Raw genomic sequence first — 21,271 nt, forward strand, 5'->3', positions numbered from 1 at the left:
GGGCATTGCTCACCTGCACCTGCAACAGAAAGAGGTGGTCGTGTCAGACTCTTCCAGTTCATCCTGTAGGTGTGGATGTCCTATTTAAATCCTCTCCCACTTTTTTTTTTTAATCTCCTTGCTAATCAAAAACTAATGCAGCGGGAAAGAGGAGCTAGTTCCTCCCCACCCCCCACCCGCCCACTGTTGCAAGGAAACATTTTTTAACTTGGGAGGATTTTCAAAAACAAAACACAGGATCCCCACATCTACAGTCTGAAGCGGTACAATCCACACCATCAGTTCAGGGCTCTACCACTTTAATCTGTGTACAGACAAGGCCTAACTTCTGTCCTAACAGGCTTCTCATTGCCCAATTGCTGCCTCCTTCTCACCCGTATGCTCATATACTGTGGAAATTTGGAGTTTTCCATTCCATTCCATTTATTTATTTATGTTCCTCTTCTGGATACACGAATCAGTTTATTTCTTTTGTTTCTGGTTGTTCCTCCTCATTTGTTTTTCTCGTCTTATTCCATTAGTGCTTTTCATTCTTTGGTTGTTGTTGTTGTTGCATTTTTCCCCTGGTTTCCCCCCCCCCTTTCCTCCCCTACCTTTTATCTCCTTCCTCCCTCACCCTCCATCCTCCTCCCAGGTACCTTGGACATGACTAACTTAGCTTATGACCCAGACGCCCTTGACTTAGAGGAGGAGGAGGAGGCCACCGAGGAGAACCAACGAACCCCCAAGACTAGTGTTAGCAGCGTCACCACGCCCCCCTCCACCACCAAGCGCCGCCCCTTCTTTAAGAAGGTAATGGTGCCCCCTCTTGCCTTGCACCTGCTTGCTGTGCCATCCTAAGTATGCCTGCCTGTGTGTGTAGGCTTGTTTCTGCCCAGAGATCGAGCGCTTTCGTGCAAATGATGGGGGTGATAGGAGTGGCATGTTCTGGAAGTGGGTTTGTGGTCCTGATCTCCCATTGGCAGAGAGCATAAGCTGGGGGGATGCACATTCCGAGGCGATTTGCTGCATATTACAAGGAAAAGACCAACATGTACTACGGTTATAAAGTGTATACGCGATTGTGTTTGTCACCTGCCTGAGCATACAAAAGGCGTGTTTCAGAAGGGTATGTTCCAGTGATCACACATTCTCCATCCTTGTATGAGTTAAAAGATGCATTGGCAACCAACTCATACCCTCACTTGGGCTTTGGTGGAAGATGTGTCCAATATAATGTGCTTCCTTTTCCCTCTCCCCCTGGCCTTATGCATCCTGAGAAATCTAGTAATTGAACAGTGATCCCTCCGTCCCCTGGGAAGGATAATAATGTAATGCTCTAGTAATCCTCTTCATCCAGGAATGACTGTGGGCAGGATTCATGCATTGCATTGGGTTGGACCTTCCAACTCTACAATTCTATGATTCTCCCATTTCTTTTCCCCAGTGTAAACCCTTGAAAGTCACAGGTCCCAATCCCCCCCATGGGAAACATGCAAGTGGTATGTTCCATGTGTCCCTCCCATATGTGGATACTAGGAATGCTCCACTTCTATAATTCATTCCCCTCACCTGTGGGAATTATAGCAATGGAACGTTCCAGCATGGGAGCGAAGTGAGTGAAATAGTCAAGCCATTTCCCTTCGCTTGGACGTTGGACTGCAGCTCCCCATAAGAAAGCATGAATATGGGATGTTCCAGTGGCTTTCACATAAGAGGGGCATTCCTACTGGTGACCCACCCTTCTCCTGTAAATTCCATCCCGGTATGGCATTTGCCTCCACAGGCCCTTCTTTTCCTCCTTGAGGATCAAATAGTGGGAGGAAGTTGTCCGGAGGAAGGCTGGTTGCTAAGCAACCTCAGGGTTCAAGATGGAAATCCCCAGAGGGCCGATCTGTATTTTACACTAGGAGCCCAAGGGTGCTTTGCAGCAGAGGAGTGCTTTCCCTGCCAGCCACCTTACGCCTGAAACTTTCCTCCGCAGAGCTGCAAGGATCTGAAATACAGGTGGATGGGAAGAAGTTTGTCTGGGTGGAGGGGAGCTTTGAGTGTAGAGTGGCTGGCTGCAAAAGTACTAGGGCCTCTCTCCAGCACACTTCTTCCCTGAAAAGTGCCTCCTTCCTGGCGGCTCCCTGCGATGGCAAAAGGAGCCACCAGGCCAGTCATGTTGCCCGCGGTGGCTCTGGCCAATGTGTCATTTGGGAGGTTCATGGGCATGCCACCATGAGCCACGTCTGTCCACCAGGGTGGGCCAGGACAGCATGGAGGAAAAGGACGCAATTCTAAATCAAGGCAAGGTTGTCCCCTGCCCAAACTCTGAAAAGCCGCCACCTTTCTGCTTTTCTCAGCACTAGTTTTCTCTCTCTCTTGTGCCTTGCCTGTGCTTCCGCTGGAGTGAGCTGTCAGTAACACGCATGCCTTGTTTGTTTTCTCTTGCCTGTCTCTCCTTTCCCCTCCCCTGTATCCCCACCCCGCCCATTAATGGCGATCACTGGACATAGCCAAGCAGAAGCAGAAATCGGTAAGTAAGCTTACGAAATAATCAGACGAGATGACAGCGGTGGCGGCTCCCTGTGGGCCCTGCCTAATCCCAGCGGGCTTTTCCCCAGCGAAGTTGGCAACTGTGAGGAAACTGACCATGAAACCCCAAAGTCTCTGTGTGAGATTTGCTCCCCCCCCCCCCGCCAGATACAGGCCCCTTTTTCTTTAAGGTAAGCTCAAAAGCAAACCTTGGTTGCAGCTGCATGAAGATCTTCTTCTGTTAGGTCCATCTTGAATGTCCAGGCTAGTGTTGGTTTCGGATCTGGAAGGCTGAGATCCCTCAGCAACCCTTCTTCCTGCCACCCACAACTCAGCTTTCCTCCCCCATGCCCACAAAATGAAGGTGCTGTCCCCCCTTTAGAAGAATCGCTGAAATTGCTAGGCTTCCAAAAAACAGTGGTGCCTGCAGCGCTGATGTAGCCTGGATCTGGAGCAAGTCTAATGTCTTTTCTCTCTCATTTCTTCCCAGGCGGAGCATGTGCCACCGTATGACGTGGTTCCTTCCATGCGGCCCATCATTCTTGTAGGCCCATCCTTGAAAGGGTATGAGGTGAGGCATTTAGAGAGTTCATGGGGAGAGAGTTAGGGCATGCATAGAAAGTAGGGCTGAGGGGCCATGTTGCTTTCCAAGAGACTTGGGCAAGGGGAGCCCGGAGGGCTGCCATAGATTGGCATGTGTACTCATCTCCCTGTCCATCATTCAAGCCCTGTCTAGGATATCTGCCTGGCAACAGGACTGACATGTCCTGAGTTGCTGTGGCTCCTCCCAATTCTGTTCCTTTGAGCTTACCTCCTACAGGTCATCCCTCCTATCTCGGCCACCAGTGCCCTCTCATTGATTGGCTCCACACTCTGTTCTTAGTAATCCTCTGGATCTCTCTGCCAATGGGTGGGCATCCAGCTGTGACTTTAGCACCTACGAGTCTGAAGTGGTGGAAATAGGTAGGGAAGCTTGGGGATGGGTCTCCATTTTGATGAGCCTTTACCAAGAACTAGCACAAGCAAGATGCACCCTGATTTCTTCCCCACCCACGTTTATGCATATGACTCTTTCGCTTTCTGACTTTTCTTCTTCTCCTCCTCTTCTCTGTCTTTCTGCCCAATCCCAACCCCCTTTACCTTCCCAGGTGACGGACATGATGCAGAAAGCTTTGTTTGATTTCCTGAAACGCCGATTCGATGGCAGGTGTGAGCAGAAGCCTTGGGGACGGGTGGGGATCTGATGTCTTCCATTTGTTCTGTGATCCTTGTATCAAGATCCTGGTGCTGGAGTTAGCATAGGAGGAACCTGAATGAAGACCACAGGAAATGGAAGGGAGGGCAGATTTTCTGCCTCTCACAATAAGTTTTATGCCATCCCCATTACCATTGGTCCATTTCCAAATGCTTCTTCCCTACTTCCTGGACACGAAGACCAGAAACTTTTGCTAAGGTGCTCCAGTTTTTGTGAATACACAGCTAGATCCAATTGCCTTAAAAACAAAAACAAAAAAGCTGTTTTCCTAGTTCATGAAGTTGTAGGGCACTTCCAGACTGTTGCTATTTTCAGGTGGGATTCAGTCACACACCCTCAAATTCAGGCTGAGCAATTATAGTTGTTTGGGAGGTCTTGTGCCACAACCCCACCTTCCCAAAATATCAGATATGCTGTGATAAGGAAAGTGAGGGGGGAATGCACTGCACACTGCACAGTGTGGGGTGACACTTGCTTTGATGCAGTGTCATCTAACCTACCCACAAGCAAATTGGAATAATTGCTTGATAGAGAGGAAGCACCCTTAAAAACCTGAGGTTTTCGGGGTTTGTTAAGTGGACACTAAAAGGACTAAGCTTTCACTAGTACTGTAGGTAGTTAGGACTCCCTGTGTTGTAGCACAGCGACAAGGATCAAACAGTTCTGGTAATCAGGGATGCCTGCAGGGAATGATCTTTGCCCCCCTGAGCCTCTACTCCTGTCTTTCACAGAATATCTATCACACGTGTGACAGCTGATATCTCCTTGGCCAAGCGTTCGGTCCTCAACAACCCCAGCAAACACACCATCATCGAACGGTCCAGCACCCGCTCTAGCCTGGGTAAGGCTGCGCTGAGACCTTGGGAGAAAAGCTTGGCTCTTTGCCATCTCTTCACATTTTCTCCCAAGGCCTTTCCCGCGTGGGAAGAGGGAGGCAAAAAGGGTGACTTTGCCTTTGTGATTGCATGGCACCTAACACCTTGCACGGCACCCGTTTTCAAAAGCTTTTCTTAACCTGCCTTTCCTCTGATCTGTATCAGCCAGGAGCAGCTTTTCCTGGATGCCTCTGGGTTTCCCATAATGCTTTGCGGCAATGCCCCTTCTCACCCTGTCCCCTTACCCGATCATGAACTTATTTATATATGTACGTATTTGTAAGCCACGCTGTGTTATAAAATACCACAAGGAGGTGTACGCAGCGCTGTGCACGTCAACCACATCAGTAAGAGATGGTTGGCAGGGAACGTCAGGTTTGAAATGCCCGTCTGAATAACACTGTTTTTAGAAGACACTGCTCCCGCCAAACCTCTATTGGCAAGGCGTTCCACAGGGAGCACCTGTCATACTTAAATACTTGCCTCTTGGTAAAGACCAGCCAGCAGTGGTAAAGACCAGCCAGCCGCCCACCGAGGAGGACGGAAGAGGAAGGTGGGGAAGCACTGCTGGAGACTCCCTTGGTTAGACACTGGCCAGAGAAGGGACTGACAGCTTCCCAGTCCACCAGGGCGGCCCAACACTTGCCTCACCCTGGGTGCCGGCAACCCATGCTATGCCCCTGACAGCCAGATCTCAGGGGCAGGTGGGACCAACAAAACTGCCCCATTAGAAGAAAGACCTCCGCGATCTTGTTGAGCTGGGCACCAGGGCTGTTTCCGTATCATGAAATATCTGTATCCTAAGTTGGAGAGGGACACACTTGGGTGTGCTTGTGAGAGTCTCTCCCCCCACCCCACCCCCGCATCATAATGCATAGTGTGGAAATTGTTCCCAAAAGTCCAGGTTCCGGTGTCAGAAGTGTTGTCCGCGTTCGAGTTCATCGTGGGATATGTTGCCATCTTGTCTAAACCTACCTCCGTGCATGGGGCAAGGATGAGGGGGAACGGGATGCTCCTTAATTAATACCTTAGCCGCCTTCTCTGTTTTCAGTCCCCCCTGCTATGGCATCAGACTTTGGGGGTTCTTTTTTCTTTTTTACTGCTCCCCAACAAATCCAACTCACTCTTCTCTTTTTTTTTTCCCCCGCTTCCCACAATTTTCTTTCCCCTGTGTCTGTGCCTCCTCTTCCTTTCTCTGCTCCTGATACAGATGTCTTGGGTACGTAACCTTTAGCCCCTGCAAGCCCTCGGTTGCCCCCCCCAGTGCAAATTTAACTTGCTTTAACTTCCCCCTCCACAGAATGGGAAAGATGTTGAAATGGAAAAAAAGATCGAAAACAGCTTTTCCTTCTGGGAGAGGAGGGGGAATGGGGAATTTCAAAAACACAGAACAAAAGCACACCTACGCTTTGGCTTCGCCCAAAAGCGATAAGGTTTTTTTTGTTCGTTTTGAAATTCGCCCTCGTGTTTGGGAAGTGAAAAAATGGTGAGTCACCACCGTCTTAGTGTTCTCACTATCTTTTCAATTGCTAGACTCTTTACCAGAGTACTGTATTTTTTTTAACCTGAACTTAAAATGTGGAGTTGCTGTTGGGGGTGGGGGCTGGGGGGGTGAACCAGAATATTAGAAATGAAAATAAGTAAATAACGTTTCTTGCTGGGGGAAATTGCTCAGGGACTGAAAAAGGAGAGGGGACTATTTTTTGTTCCGGTACAGCCTAGTTAAGAAATTTAGCTAAGCAATCTCAGAGCCCATTGATGTTAACGAGAAGAGAACTACAGGGCCGTCCTATACATCTCTACTTGAAAGGCAAGACCTATTGAGTTCAGTGGGACTTACTCCCAGGTATGCAAGTATAGGATGGCAGCCTAAATCACATATCGGCTCCTCATTGGAACCTATGAGATATTCAAAATTCTGGGCTTTGACTGGATCATGCCCCACTTTTAACGTGAAGGTAACTAAACTTTGCAATTTATTGCATGGTTTCTTACTGAAGAAAAAGTGAGGGGCACTCAGCACAGTCCATTGAAAGGAACTTATTGTTTATCTTTCCTCAAGGTGGTGCACGTAGTTCTCTCCCTTTTGATCCTCACAACTGTCCTGTGAGGTAGGCAAGACTGAAAGTGAAAGGGACTGGCCCAAGGGATTTGAATCCGGGTCTCTCCAGTCTGACCACTAACGCCACAATGGATCTCATGCTGGGACCTGCAGGGCCACATCCCCAAGAACACAAGATGCTCCTGGGCAGCCATAAGAATCCCATATCCGGCGTCCCACATGCAGAGCAGCTAGTGGACAGCCCAAAGTAGCACCCAAAGTACCTGCAGGCAATCTTTTTTTGGGGGGGGGGCAGAGCAAGGAGATTTTTGTGTGCCAACAAGCCACTTTACACATGCCTGAAGTAGAAAATCAAAATGGCATCTGCACAACACACACACACACATACTTTCACTAAGGAACAACCCATGGGGATGTTTTCCTACGCAATCCCCCTTGAAACGAATGGGTGCTTCGCAGTTCCTGTTCATTTCATTGGCTCTTGCACAGGGGAACGGAATGCATTCTCCAGGCCCGGAAATTTGCCTCCCTTTTAACCATGCCCCAAATCTTGCGACTACCACCTCCCCTTGCTTTGCCATAGTACTGCCACGAATCAAACACAGATCTGTGGACGGGGCTGACTGTTGACTATTCAGGAGCCCAAGGAATGGTTTTCTGTCCTCGGGGACAGAAGAGTTGACCTGCATATTTTTTGTTACAAGTGCAACATTTTGCATACATGCTACAACCTGTAGGGTCTTAACCTGCAAGTGAGAATAATGAATTATGGCGAAATCTGCGCAGGCTGCAGAAGTAGAGCCTTTAATGCTAAACAGGATCTGGAATAGCAAAAGGGAGGTATGAATGGTGCTGCAGTTTCTTTGCATAGCGATGTTGACCATGTCTTCCTTTCCCTGCCGCTTGCCCTCTGCCTCAATAGCTGAAGTGCAGAGTGAGATCGAGCGCATCTTTGAGCTGGCCCGCACCCTGCAGCTGGTAGCCCTGGATGCAGACACCATCAACCACCCAGCTCAACTGTCCAAGACCTCATTAGCGCCAATTATCGTCTATATCAAGATATCCTCCCCCAAGGTGAGCAGCCTTTCTCTTTTCTTCCTCCCGATCACACTAACGGCGCTGGGATTGGGGAAGAGGTTGGCAGAGGATCTTAGACTGTTTTGGTGTCAGATATAATTCAGAACTCAATACGAGTGAAGGTAAGAACAGCAGATTAGAATGTACCATGTCCGAAGGCAGGGCCAGCTCAAGGTGTTTTGCTGCCTGAGGCGAAGGGCAAGATGGCACCTCCCCCAAGGCATGCACAGAAGCCAATTGGACTGACAGTTTTATCTTACTCCAATACTGGTAAAAGTATACTTCCTCAGCACTTGAGGGCAGCAGGATAATGTAGGGGGCATAAGGCAGATCACATGGCACTCATAGCTCTGGCCACACACCCCTCCTCAGCAAATGCTGCCTGAGACTGCTGCTTCACTCTGCCTCCTTGTAGGGCCGACCCTGTCCGAAGGCTTGTATGTGTAGCTACAGGAATGCCAAGCTAAACAGATCCATTGCTCATTTCCCTTGTGGGCTAAAAATGTGAGTTTGCACTGAGCAGACATACATTTATGAGTGCAAAATCCATAGTTTGGGAAGGGGCTCCCTGCCACACTTCAGATGTGCTTCAAATGCATATTTGAGTGTGTGGTAGAAAATACCAGACTCTGGGGTTTAGGGGTGGGGTGGGGCTCTTTTTATTTTTAAGAAAAAGGCAGCCACTGCTGAAAGGCAGACAAGTGCCAAACATACATGAATATCGTGTATTAGGTAAAGGGACCCCCTGACCATTAGGTCCAGTCACAAACAACTCTGGGGTTGCAGCTCTCATCTCGCTTTACTAGCCAAGGGAGCCGGTGTACAGCTTCCGGGTCATGTGGCCAGCATGACTAAGCCGCTTCTGGTGAACCAGAGCAGCGCACGGAAATGCCGTTTACCTTTCTGCTGGAGCGGAATTTATCTACTTGCACTGCATGCTTTCGAACTGCTAGGTTGGCAGGAGCAGGGACTGAGAAACGGGAGCTCACCCCATCACGGGGATTCGAACCGCCAACCTTCTGATCGGCAAGCCCTAGGCTCAGTGGTTTAGAACACAGCGCCACCCGCGTCCCAGATCATGTCTTAATGTAATGTAATCAACATCACTTGCAAGTTACTTCTTACAAAACCTGGCAAGTGTCAAATGACCACCATAGGTTTCTCAGGAATCTGCCTTATACCAGTGATCAGCCCTTTGGTTAATCTAGTTCAGGGTTGTCTGCAATAACTGGGAGCAGCTTTCCAGGGTTTCAGACAGGCTCCTGTCCCCCCTTCTACCTGATGCCAGGGACCTTTGCATGCAAACTGTGTGCTCAGACACTGAGCTGTGGCCCTTCCCCTCTGCAAAAATCTGGAATTGTTAATTGCTGTATGAGGAAAAATATGTAAATCAACCATCAAAAGATCCAGATTTCATAAGAGTTGAAGAACAGCCAGCATTTGTATGCTTCCTTCCTGCCTGTCATTTAGTTACCTATGTCCTGTTCTTGCAATCGCATTTTCAAAGTTATTTTTGCTGCTATGAGAGATAGAACTTTTAAGGCTGCGTGAGTTACCCACCTTGGACTCCTTCCTTCCAGCCTGATTATTAGGCAGAGTGAGGCAGCTGCCTCAGGCTGCTAAGTGTCATGAAACGGTAATGAATTGTCATTCATCGTTGTTGTGTTTTTTACTGCCAGGGGAGGGGGTGGTTCTGTTTCAGGTGCCAAGCAACTTGGCTAACATTGAGGCGCGATGCATTTGGATTTGGATTTGGGGGTGGGAGGAAGGGAGGGTTTTGCCTACTTCTTGGGTTGATTTGATCCTGTGAGTGACAAGTCTCACTGTGTTCACGAAGGCTTCCTCCCCGGTAAGGATCACACACCCTAAAACGTTTCCTGAGGCTAAGTCCTTGTTAGGCTAGCTGCAGTGGTGTGGCAGACTAGGAACAGGAGCACCCTTTGGGCAGGCCCTCCTCTTTTCCAGTCCTGTTCCCAGCCCCCTTGGGCACCCTAACATTTCTTCTCTCCCTCTCCCCCAATGTCCTTACCTAACAGGTGCTGCAGAGACTGGTGAAATCGAGAGGCAAATCCCAAGCCAAGCACCTGAATGTGCAGATGGTGGCATCGGACAAATTGGCGCAGTGCCCCCCTGTGAGTCCTGTGGTACATCTCCCTCATGCTCTTTTCCAGCCCATTTCAACCTGGTGTCCTCCTGACTACACCTCCCATCAAGCCCCTGCTGGTGCAAACCCCTGCTCATTGGATACACACACACACACCAATACAAGCACTTGCGCTGCCTTCCGAAAGCCGGGTAAAGGAGGTGCTGAGCTTTGGGGAGAAGGCATGAGGGCTCTGGCTGGGTCTTAGAGTCCTCCCTCCTCCTTCCCAAAGCCTAGTACTTTCCTGGCTTGGGGAAGGGGGGTGGGAGGGCTCTAGGACCCTGCCCATAGCCTTGCACCTCCTTCCCTAAGCCTGGTGCCTCTCTCAGCTAAATTTGGGAAGGCAGTGCAAGGGCTGGGTGCGTGTGTGTGTCAAATTTTGGCCTTGTTCCCCTCTCCCACACAACAAGGCAGTGTGCGGCCTGCAGGTTCCTTGTGAAAGTACTCTTGCGGCCCACTTGGTATGAAAAGTTGGCCTGCCCTGATCTAGCTCCATATTGCCTGCCCTACACTGATGGCCGTGGCTGTCCAGGGTTTCAGACAGGGAGTCCTATCTGGAGATGCCGGGAATTGAACCTGGGGTCTTCTGCATGAAAGGCAGGTGCTCTACCAATAACCCTTGGCCCTTTCCCAAAATTGTGGTCCAGCAACATCTGGAGGGCCACAGGTTCCCCACCCCTGATTTAAGCAGATGCTACACAATCATTATGCCAGCCCACTAGCGACTACCACTGCAACCCTATCCAACCCATGCCTCCACTCCTGGTCCCCTGCACCTATCATTCTACACTCGCTCACAGGGCTAATTCCTTCCCATTCCCCGTCCTGTCTGTCTCTGCAGGAGATGTTTGACATTATCTTGGATGAGAACCAGTTGGAAGATGCCTGCGAACACCTGTCCGAGTACCTCGAAGCCTATTGGAAGGCCACGCACCCTCCCAGCAGCAACCCGCCCAATCCGCTGCTGACCCGCACCATGGCGACGGCTGCCTTGGCTGCCAGCCCCGCCCCGGTCTCCAACCTCCAGGTACAAGTGCTGACCTCGCTCAAGCGCAACCTGGGGTTCTGGGGAGCAAGGGGCAGCCTGGACCAGGGGCTGAGTGGAGCTGTCCGGGTGGAGGAGCACGAGCTGTAGCTTTCGGGGAAACCCGAGATAGTTGTTCGGAAATGAAGAAACGAGCACAGGGAAGCCTTGCTAATGAGGGCTCCCCTTACCTACAAAGGACTTGTCAGTGCTGCTGTTCAGTCAAGGTGATCTCTCTCTTTCGCCTCCCTGCCCCTTCTCCGAAGCTGTCCTGCTAAAGTACACACACAAACACCCCTTTCCCTCGCAATCTGACTTTGATTAAAGGATGACCTCGGCGAGTCACCAGCACATCTCTCCCGCCCTACACCCCGCCGTCTCTTATCAATGCTTCCTCAGAGAAGCGTCTCAGCTAGGAAAAGTGGGTTTGTCGTTTAGGGCAGGTTCTGTGGGCTGCTCTGAACCAGATCTAAAATGGCATCACAAAGGAAGGATTTTCCTCCACCTGCTCATGGGAAAGAAGTCAGTTGGCTTTCCAGTGTGCTGTGTGAATGCAGAGCCTGGTTTTCAGCAGGGGCAGGTCCATTATGCTGCCGAGTTGCCTCAAAGACCCGTTTTGGCCCTGCAGGTAGTGCCTTCCCCCCTCTCCCATTTGCCACACATTCTTTGTTCCGTTCTCTTAACACACAGGGTGAATTTGGGCAACTGCTTCACAACCCACTTTTCTAACAAGCAGTGATTTCCAGTCACCAAGTGGCCAGAACCCACTGGACTAAAGGGGTCTGTAAGGTCACAGGGTTTGTACAGGGCTCCACTTTGGATAATCAGCAACATCTGGCAGGAGCATCAAGTCTATGACCTTATGGATCCCTTCACAATAACCATGGTCTTCTGAGTTTCTGCCACCTAGTGACAGGAAGTCATGTTTCTTGGGAGGCTGGGGAGCAGTTGTGGCTGCAGTAGATCGCATTGGTGGTTATACCTCATCAGGATAACCTTGTCCACTTGATTCCCATGACCTCAGTGCAAAGCATTTACTGGCAGGCAAAACCATATTGTCAGAATCTCACCGCCAGAGGTGGGTGACTTTTTACATTGACAGTGCCCCGCATCGCTGCCTAAACCTTGGCCAAGCCAAGGACCGATTGCCAAGCATAGCAAGCTGAACAGAGCTCCATCAAACTCATCTCTCTTGTGAGCTAAAAAGAAGAAGAAGTTTGCATTGAGCAGAAATAGATTTATTACTGCAGAATCCACTTTTTTGCTTGGGTGGCGTGATGCCTGCCCATTGTTCAAATGTGAATTTGGACATGCTTCATATGCATGTTTGGGTGTATGATGGGAAACCCCATGCTGTTTCTGTTGTGTCACCTTTTTAAAAAGAAAAGGGCAAACTCTGAAGTGGTTAAACAGAATTGACCACCATTCCCCCAAAGGTGTTTAGCTGTCAATAAGTTTACCACCTTCACATCTGGCTCCCAGTGCTGTTTTATTGCATGGCATGGTAAGTGACTGCTGTTGCTGCTGCTGCTTTTACATATAAATAACAGCAGGTGGTCCAGCTGATCAGCACAGGTGGTTCTGTATGTGTTCTGTGTGATGCTAACTCTCTATCTTCTTATGTCTTAACTAACTGATGAGTTCTCAAACAGGGTGATGATGAGCCTCTCTCTAACATGGTGCAAAGCAGTTAACCACGGGAAGCCCCAATTTCTCTATAACCTTGGAGGAGGCGAAGGGGTAGCTTGACCACCTCTTGAAACCGTATTTTGCTGCAGGGATGGGGAACCTGATGTTGTTGGACTCCAAATCCCATCAGCCCCAGCCAACACAGCCAGTGGCCAGAGAGAGCCCCAGGCTCCCCATCCCTGCTCTATTCTATACACTGTGCTCTGCACCACGCATAGAGCAATTTCAGACAAATGTGACAGATCACCATTCTGAGGATCTCTGCCTGGAACTGTCCCAAACTCCCTGTCCCCCCCCCCCCATCTCCCTCTTTTGCAAGTGTTTTTTGGCTTCTGCTAGTAGGGATGGGGAAGACATTCAGTTCAATTCGCATTTGAAGCCAAAACCTTAAGAAATTTGCACTTTCCGAAACAATTCAAGAACCGAAACGCAGCCAGCCTTCAAGATTCACACTTGCACAAATTTGGCAATGCAGTCCTGCACTTGAACAAAGATTGCAAATATGTGTGCATTAGGGGGACACGTGCACAATATATTAATGAAAATAACACAGTAAAATGCATTCTGTTAGGAGAAATTGCTTACAACGATGTGTCCATTAATCTAAACTCAGTACAAAAAAAGGTTTATTAGGAGAAATTTGCACCAACCTGTTGGAGACGTTTTATGAGGATTTAAAAAAACAACAACCTTCAAATGGCTATAGAAATGTAGAGATCTGAATTTGAGATGGGGGAAAGTGAGGAGCCGAAACCAATGGATCTTTCCATCCCCATTTGCGAGGGGGGGGGTCTAAAATCCATGCTTTTTTTGTTCTTGTTTTTGACTTGCTTAACTCCCAGGGCCAGAGAAATTGTCTGTCTTTGCAGGGGAAACTTTCCCTTAGATTTCATGAGGTTTGCCAGGCCGGAGTTTGAGAGCCCCTTGTGCTAACCTGTTTTGGGGTGCTGCAGCTGCTGCTGCTGTGTCGTGGCCGCACTAACTCTTGTCTCCTTTCTCCGTTTCTCATGCATGGTGTGTGGTGAATGCCTCTTTCCACCAGGGACCCTACTTAGTGCATGGGGAGGAGCCGCTCGACCCAGAGCACACCAGCCTGCACGACTATGCGGGGCAGCTGGCTGGGCATGGCCAGATCCGTGCCGCGCCGCCTCCCACCCACTTTGCCGCCCGGGGCCTTTCCCGCCAGGACACCTTTGATTCGGAGACGCAGGGCAGCCGCGACTCTGCGTACACTGACCCAGCAGATTCCTGCATGGACATCGAGACCGACCCCTACGAGGAGCCGGAGCCTCGACGCGCCCACTGCCTGGGCCACCGCCGCCTCCAGGGGTCCTGGGAACCCGAGGAGCCAGAGCAGCAGCGGGGCCACCTCCGGGGGCACCGCCACCCCCAGCGCCAGGGCTCCTGGGAGGCTGAGGAGCCCGACCGGCAAAACCACAACCGGTCTCTCCGTGGGCACGGCAAGGGGCGGGAGCGCTATTGCCAAAGCGAGGAGGAGGAGGGTTTGCGCCGCAACCACAACGACGTAGAGGACTGGGCGCGAGACGCCTATATCCGCTAAGGCCCTGAGGGGCAGGGCTTTTATTCGCTGAGGGAGAGGCCTCTTCCCACGCAGAGCCTTGGGGACAGGAGCTGTCTTCAGTTGCCTGGCAGCCTCTCAGGAGGATTGTCCTTCACCCACCAAGCGGTTTGTGGGCAGGCATATAGCGTTTGCGCCTCAGAAGCAGCGCCATCGCTGGCCGGGTCTGTGCGTGAACTCCCTTTCCTCGCCACCCTTCTCTGGGGACACCCTCCACCCGCCCCTCTGCCTTGCCATTTGTGCCACCAACCTCTTGGACCACCCTCGTCCTGCCAGCCAGCCAGCCAGCCAGCACTGCCTGGCCTTTTCCCTCAAGGTCACAAATAATCACATATACCTTAAATAACGAAAGCTCCCCTCTCTCCTCAGAGGCCCCCTCATGGACCTGGAGAGGGAGAGGGCCAGTCTCCACTGGTGCCTGGAATCACCCCAACACTTGGGTGGCAGCTGAGGTAGACCAGCTGACCGTGTGCTTGCTGGCTGCCCCTCCTGAGATCCTGCGTGCCTCGCCCCATGCAAGGCCAAACTGCTCCCAAATGAAGAATCCGGCCCTCTCCCCTCTATAGGTTTACACCATCGTAGATCTCTTTCTTTGCCTGTCTCGTGGTGCTTTCCTGGCCCAACCGCTGGGGTGCGGGTGGGTGGGATGGAGGAGAGGCAAGGGGAAGAGTAAAAACCATCTTCTAGTTTTCTGTCATAGGATCAGCTTCCCTGCCAGATCCTCTCCAGTGCCTACGAAAGAGAAATCCAACCCCGGCCACCTCAAACTCTCCGGTCCAACCCATCCTCCAGTGCCTCAGCTCACGACCCTCTTGGATGTATGTTACCTGCTGGGCAGATCCTGGGCATGCAGGGTGTGTGCATGTGTGTGTGTTGTTGTGTGCCGCGCTTGGCAGGGAGAAAGGCTCCGGACTGTCCGTGTTCATAACCAGCTGTGGTTTTGCTCTTAACGCTGAGTTTGGAGACCTCTTTCCAGCACGTGTGATAGTTTGGCCTGGGGTGTTTCGCAGGTGAAAAGTAGAAAGGTATTGCCACCATTCTGAAACCAGAGAGGTGAAGTGATCCTTCCTGACTAAAAATGGCCGCCTGCTTACATTTGCTGAAGGTGTGCTGCCTTCTCTCACAGCAGAAAACTGAATCCATCCCACTGTTGCCTCTTCCTTTCGGAGGGTTGTCGTTGGGTTAGAATTTCCCTTTCCATCAAGACTCGGGGAAACCAGCCTGTCTCTGTCTTGCAGAATCAGACTCCTCAGGAGTTTTGCCAGTGTGTGTTGAGGGGAGCCAGTAGCAATTGCTGCTGTGCGTGGTTCTTGTATATCTCCAGTTCAAGCACATGGCTCCCACTGGAAAGAAATGAACAGTGGGATGGATGGAGTGGGCTGCACAGCCATTAAGTGCAGTCCTTTACCTGCCACCACTGACCCCTCCTGTGCCTGCTTTGGAGCTCGGGACCAAGTGGATCTGCGGAGGCTGTGGGTGGCCTTCAGCCTAGAGATTTTGTCCCTCCCTCTATAAACCCCAGAGGGAAAATAATAGCTGTGGCTGCTTCTCCAAATGTCAGCAGTACCCAGTAGGTTCCAGCTTACCCAGACTCAGCTTTTGGGCCCTGCTCTTGTGCCAAAATCTGCCCTTAGGTGCAAAGACCACACTTTTGAAGGCTGACCCTTCACCCTTGCTCAGAATGTAACTGACGCCCTTGACATCTGAATGCAACACACTTCTGGAGTTTGCCTTTTTTCCAGACATCTGACAACTACGTTCCACCTTCTCTTGAGGCTGCTAAGATAGGGTTTCGGGTAACTGGGGTGCTTTTTGTTTTTGTTTGTTTAGCGATGTACGTTTTATTCGTGGCATCATTCCCACAAGGCTCCCTGACCCAACTGAAGCCCATCCTCTGTTTCCATCATTCCCTTCTTCCCCTGTGTGGTTTGTAGCTGACACACTGGGTGCCCCAGTCTCCATTAAAACAGCACTGCTGACTTTAGCATGAATGTAAAATTCTTTGAGGTGAAGAAACTGGAAACTTGATTGTCAGGCAGAAAATAGCATGTGAAACATGGCCTTAGATCAGCCCTTCAGGCCTTACCTGGGCTAAAGCTCTAGAGAGCTTGGCATATTCAGCTAAGCGGGAGAAAAAGACCTTTAATGTGGCCTATGACCTAAACCTATTGGGACGCAGGTGGCGCTGTGGGTTAAAGCCTCAGCACCTAGGGCTTGCCGATCGAAAGGTCGGCGGTTCGAATCCCTGCGGCGGGGTGCGCTCCCGCTGCTCGGTCCCAGCGCCTGCCAACCTAGCAGTTCGAAAGCACCTCCGGGTGCAAGTAGATAAATAGGGACCGCTTACCAGCGGGAAGGTAAATGGCGTTTCCGTGTGCGGCTCTGGCTTGCCAGAGCAGCGATGTCACGCTGGCCACGTGACCCGGAAGTGTCTCCGGACAGCGCTGGCCCCTGGCCTCTTAAGTGAGATGGGCGCACAACCCCAGAGTCTGTCAAGACTGGCCCGTACGGGCAGGGGTACATTTACCTTTTTACCTTTTTATGACCTAATCTACAAGTACACCTGACAGGAACATATGAGCGATGTAAAATTAAAGAAGGCAAGGTACAAGACTAATTGCTAATGAGAAATGCAGGTTGGAAATTGGAAACCTTGCTGGCGTGGGGTGGAGCCTGCCCTTGTTGCCAGGAGGACAGTGGACTTGATATCTTCCTGTTCTTTTTCAGCTACAGTGAATCCATCCTCTTCCCCAAAAAACCAATTTGTAATTCCCACAGACATTGCCAGATACTGTTGGTTCTACTGTTGGGGGTGGGGGCGATATTCTGTTAGGGTTGCTGGTGTTGTTCCCATATTTTAAGCTGCTGTCCCTTATCCCAGAGCCTTGTACATCCACCGCACTTTAATGGACATCCTTTATATCAAACGCCGCAGTTCAAAGCGTTGCTTGTTTTCGAAATATTGACCTGGGAGCCTTGGAAGTCCTTTGCGTGTTGAGACATAAAAGACCTTGGAGACAGGAATAGAACACCTGAGTTCCTTAGGTCCAACTTAGCTTTAGGTTGTTTCGTTTTGTGCCACGACCAGGGGATTTAAAATACAAAAGGACAAAAGTGGACCTGGTACACCTTCAAGTTTGCTTCTACAGTGGATTTCACATGTCTGTCTCTCTCCCCTACTGTTTTTAAGAGATACAAATTCACAAGGTCAAGTGCTCTCTACACAACGTTCTCCCCCCCCCCCCCGAAACTCAGCCTTTCTTGTTAGGCGAGAGTTGTAAAAGACCAGCAAAAAAAAAATATGGCAAAGAGGATTTGAACAATGAGAAAAGTGAATTTGTTGCTTAACAAGTTAATTTAAGAGAGTTTATTTTATATTATTTATTCTTAGCATTGTTCCGTGGGGTAGGGATTCCTTGGCCAAACTTGAATTCTTTGTAGTAAATAGCTTCACCAGAAACCCTTATAACTGGAGGTACTGCATAAAGTGGGGAGGCATTTTCAAGAATGTGCTACTGAGTTTTCAGATAATGAAGCATGACCAGTCCCATCCCCTGGCTTATATTTGCATCCCTCTGATTTATTCTCCACTTTGGGTTGTTTTGTTGTTTAATTTGGGGGGTTGGGGGCGGGTAGAGAAGGCTATTGGATATAGAGAATAAATTCTGCCATGTCTCTGCCTCGCCATTATTACAATTGATTTTTCAGTGCTCCAATGACCCAGCCCCATTACCATGGGAATAAAAGTATTTTATAAAATGCACTTTGACATTTTTATTGAGATGTGGAAGAACAAAAAAATGCACGCACACAAACACAGCCCCCAAAGGAGGGAGTGCTGGGGTGTTGTTTCAAATATCCAGACCTTTCCCTGTCTGAAAAAAATACCTCACACAGAAAAGCAACCTGTAGATCGGTAAACATGTGGAACCAGCAACGTGAGTATTTTAAGGGTACTGATGTGTCAAGAAATCCAAGCTGCTACACAGCAATCCCCCGGAAGGGTGGCTGTTGTAGGGGGTGGCTGTCAGAAAAGCAATGTGAGACTACCTTTAATGACAAGTGCTATTGCAATGTATGACCTTGTGAACATGACCTTGCCTCTGATTCTTATCTAGCTGAAATGCCATTCACATTCAGGCTTAGCAAAACTGCAAGGCTTGTGGAAGTGTAAAAAAAGAGAGAGATGTTTTACAGAGAACCCTAAGAGAGTCAAAATGCACAATGATGCCTGAGTAGGCATGCAAAGTACAGTGGTACCTCGGGTTAAGTACTTAATTCGTTCTGGAGGTCCGTTCTTAACCTGAAACTGTTCTTAACCTGAAGCACCACTTTAGCTAATGGGGCCTCCTGCTGCTGCCATGCCGCTGGAGCATGATTTCTGTTCTCATCCTGAAGCAAAGTTCTTAACCCATGGTACTATTTCTGGGTTAGCAGAGTCTGTAACCTGAAGCGTATGTAACCCAAGGTACCACTGTAGATTGATGTGGAGGGGGCACAAGAAGGGAGGGAAAATGGAACACAATATCCCCAAAGAGGTAATTGTTGGCTGCTACCCTAAACAGGATTACTCCATACAGCAACGTTTTACTTACATACGTGTGTACACCACCAGAGCGTTCCAAATTTTTCATGTCGGTGAAACTCTTTTTAGACATGCATCATTTCGCTGCAAGGTAATTCCGTTTTACTAGCAAACCGGAGGTTAAACTAAACCCTTTCGAGCCCCAGGAGGAGCGTGACGCATTTACACACTGCAGCTGACACACTAATGTGTTTGGAAAGCTCTGGTGTAACCCTACTCTGTGCACAGGATTGTTTTGGGCATGGAAGCGAATGTACATAGTTCACAGGTGGAGACACTGCCTTTGTGATGCTTCCACCACAACACCCCTTTCAAACTCAAGCACAGGGCAGAGTGTCTGCGGAGGAAGAAGGGAAGCCCTGCAGCTCAGGGGTGGGGCATCTGCCTGGCCTGTCGAAGGTCCCATGTTCAATCCAGGTAGGGCATCTCCATTTTGTCTGCACCCAAGCAGCTCTGGCGTACAGGCTCTCAGTCTGTATACACGCTATATACATCTGAAGCACATTCTTTTCCTCAAAGAATTCTGGTCACTGTAGTTTGATAACGGTTGCTGGGAGCTGTAGCCAAGTGAGGGGTAAACTACAGTGCCCAGAATTCTTTGAGGGAAAGAATGTGGTTTGAAGGCATAGTGTGTAGTACACAGCCTAGTTTCCTCTAGGCCTAGTGTTTCAGTTTTTCCTCACATGTGACATCACATTTCTCCTTCAGCTTTCCTTCCTCCAAAGCTGTACTGTCTGGCTACCTGCCCCTGCTCCAGCAAGGCCTCTGGTCTCTCCAGTGAGCACAACCTTTGGCCACCACCCATTTTACTCCTTTCCTTCAGCTACCCCAACCTCCTTGGTGCCTGCCTTCCACTCTCAGCTGCCCAGGCCGCAGCCTTCCTACCCAGCACACTTGCCTGGTATCCATATTTCCCCTTGCAGAGCTACAATTTCCAGAGCAGTTTAACAAGTAATCCCTTTCCGTACAGGACTCTTGAGAATTGTAGCTCTGTAAGGGGAATAGGGGTCTTCTAACAATTCTCATTGCCTTTCACAAACTACAGTTCTCAAAATTCTTGGGGGGGGGGGTGTGTATGTGTCATGAAGTGGTATCATAGTGCTTTAAATGTCATGTGGCCTTGATGGCAGTATGTCTCAGAATACCGTCTGCTGGGGTGCGTGGCCAAACTACATTGCCATCGCTATTGGTTGGTTAGGATGTTGAGCCCAAACCCAGCCCCCACAACACACCCGATTACAGCAAAGGTGGCGCTGGTTAAATCAGACCCCCCTCCCCTAAGCCACATTGGATTTAATGAAAACAGCAAGAATGCCTGAACCTCTGTGCTCGGGACTTCAACTTCCCCTGGTGTTTTCTGGTAAGTACTGCTGCTAAACTATTTTTTGTTTTCACTAGAAGATTTTTCTTGGGTAACAAAAGTACATACAGCATCTCTGTTGTCAATTCATAGTATCAGCTACAATTAAGTGTGAGACCTTATTGTGCGTCAGGCTCTGAGGCGTGGGGATCAGCGGGAGGGGCCAGGTGGGGCTCGCTAGCTCTGGAGGAGGGGTGTGATTCCCCAGCTGGAGCAGGCTTAGAACAGGTGAGGGTCACCTGCCTCGTCAAGCCCAGGTGCTGCAATCAGCATGCAAAAGGGAAGCAGAGCTGAGGGGCCGGGTCTGATCAGCCGCCCATGTTGATGGGCAGATTGGATGCTCTAGGGTCTGTGGGACTGTGCTTTAGTTTGGACTTTGGACATGTGGATTGATTCTGGACTGGAGACTTGACAAACTGACTCGCTGCCCAGTAGGCCAGGGCTTCAGAGCTGGGTGTAGCTGGGACTGGGGCACACCAAGCGAAGCAGGGGATCAGGAAGGAAGTTCTCACAAGGTGATGGAGGATGGTGAGGGGAAGGAGATCAATGCACCGGAACCAGAACAGCAAGACCCATCACCAGAACCAGAGGGGGCCCTGTCCCCATGAACATGCGCTGTGAGGTGTAGGAGCTGCAGGAGTGGCCTTCTAGAAGGCTGGGGCAAACAAAGGGCCACAGCCCAGCTCCCTAGCTGGCCACCTGGGGCTTGCTAGCTCTGGGAGGAGAGGTGTGACTCCTCAGCTGAAGTAGGCTTGGAGCAGGTGAGGGTCACCTGCTTCTTCAAGCCCAGATGCTGCAATCAGCATGCAAAGTACAAAAGGGAAGCAGGGCTGAGGGGCTGTGGCTGCTCAGCTGCCCATGTTGAGGGACCTTCTATGGGCTTCTATGGGACTGTGCTTTGGGTTTGATTATGGACTGTATCTTGACTGCTGGACTTCAGACTTGGCTACTTGGATTGACCTTGGACTGTGTTTCCTGACCTCTGGGCTTTGCTTGTGTGAATTGACCTCTGGACTTGGCATACTGACTTGCTGCCAGGTAGGCCAGGGGTTGAGGACATGTTTCTTTCAACAGCATGAATGACACGCGGGGTGGCGGGGCGGAGGGGGGCAACAGTCCCTAGATG

The 21,271-nt window shown here is 50.1% G+C and overlaps 1 protein-coding gene and 1 long non-coding RNA gene across 7 annotated transcripts in view; one reads left to right on the forward strand and one right to left on the reverse strand.

Annotated features, from left to right (window-relative positions):
* The window catches only part of CACNB1 (calcium voltage-gated channel auxiliary subunit beta 1), a 45,620-nt gene extending 31,165 nt beyond the window's left edge, over positions 1–14,455 (forward strand). For 4 of the 6 annotated variants that reach the window (XM_079948728.1, XM_079948726.1, XM_079948729.1 and 1 more), the window contains 8 exons: positions 635–792; positions 2,990–3,070; positions 3,648–3,706; positions 4,486–4,595; positions 7,614–7,765; positions 9,805–9,900; positions 10,753–10,938; positions 13,667–14,455. In XM_079948728.1, the coding sequence (XP_079804854.1) occupies positions 635–792; positions 2,990–3,070; positions 3,648–3,706; positions 4,486–4,595; positions 7,614–7,765; positions 9,805–9,900; positions 10,753–10,938; positions 13,667–14,185 (1,361 nt within the window). In that variant the 3' untranslated portion in view covers positions 14,186–14,455. Of the gene's footprint in view, positions 1–634; positions 793–2,480; positions 2,501–2,989; positions 3,071–3,647; positions 3,707–4,485; positions 4,596–7,613; positions 7,766–9,804; positions 9,901–10,752; positions 10,939–13,666 lie in introns of all 6 variants that reach the window. The other 2 variants (XM_079948731.1, XM_079948727.1) reach the window with 1 other exon arrangement.
* A 583-nt stretch (positions 14,456–15,038) lies between these two features.
* LOC307200355 lies at positions 15,039–18,370 on the reverse strand. Its single transcript, XR_013832364.1, has 2 exons — positions 16,747–18,370; positions 15,039–16,362 (listed from the first exon to the last, which is right to left on the reverse strand). It is a non-coding gene; the product is annotated as an uncharacterized lncRNA (long non-coding RNA).
* Positions 18,371–21,271: the final 2,901 nt, after the last annotated feature.

The sequence above is a fragment of the Podarcis cretensis genome (assembly GCF_951804945.1).
Source record: "Podarcis cretensis genome assembly, chromosome: 13".
Lineage (NCBI taxonomy): Eukaryota > Metazoa > Chordata > Lepidosauria > Squamata > Lacertidae > Podarcis > Podarcis cretensis.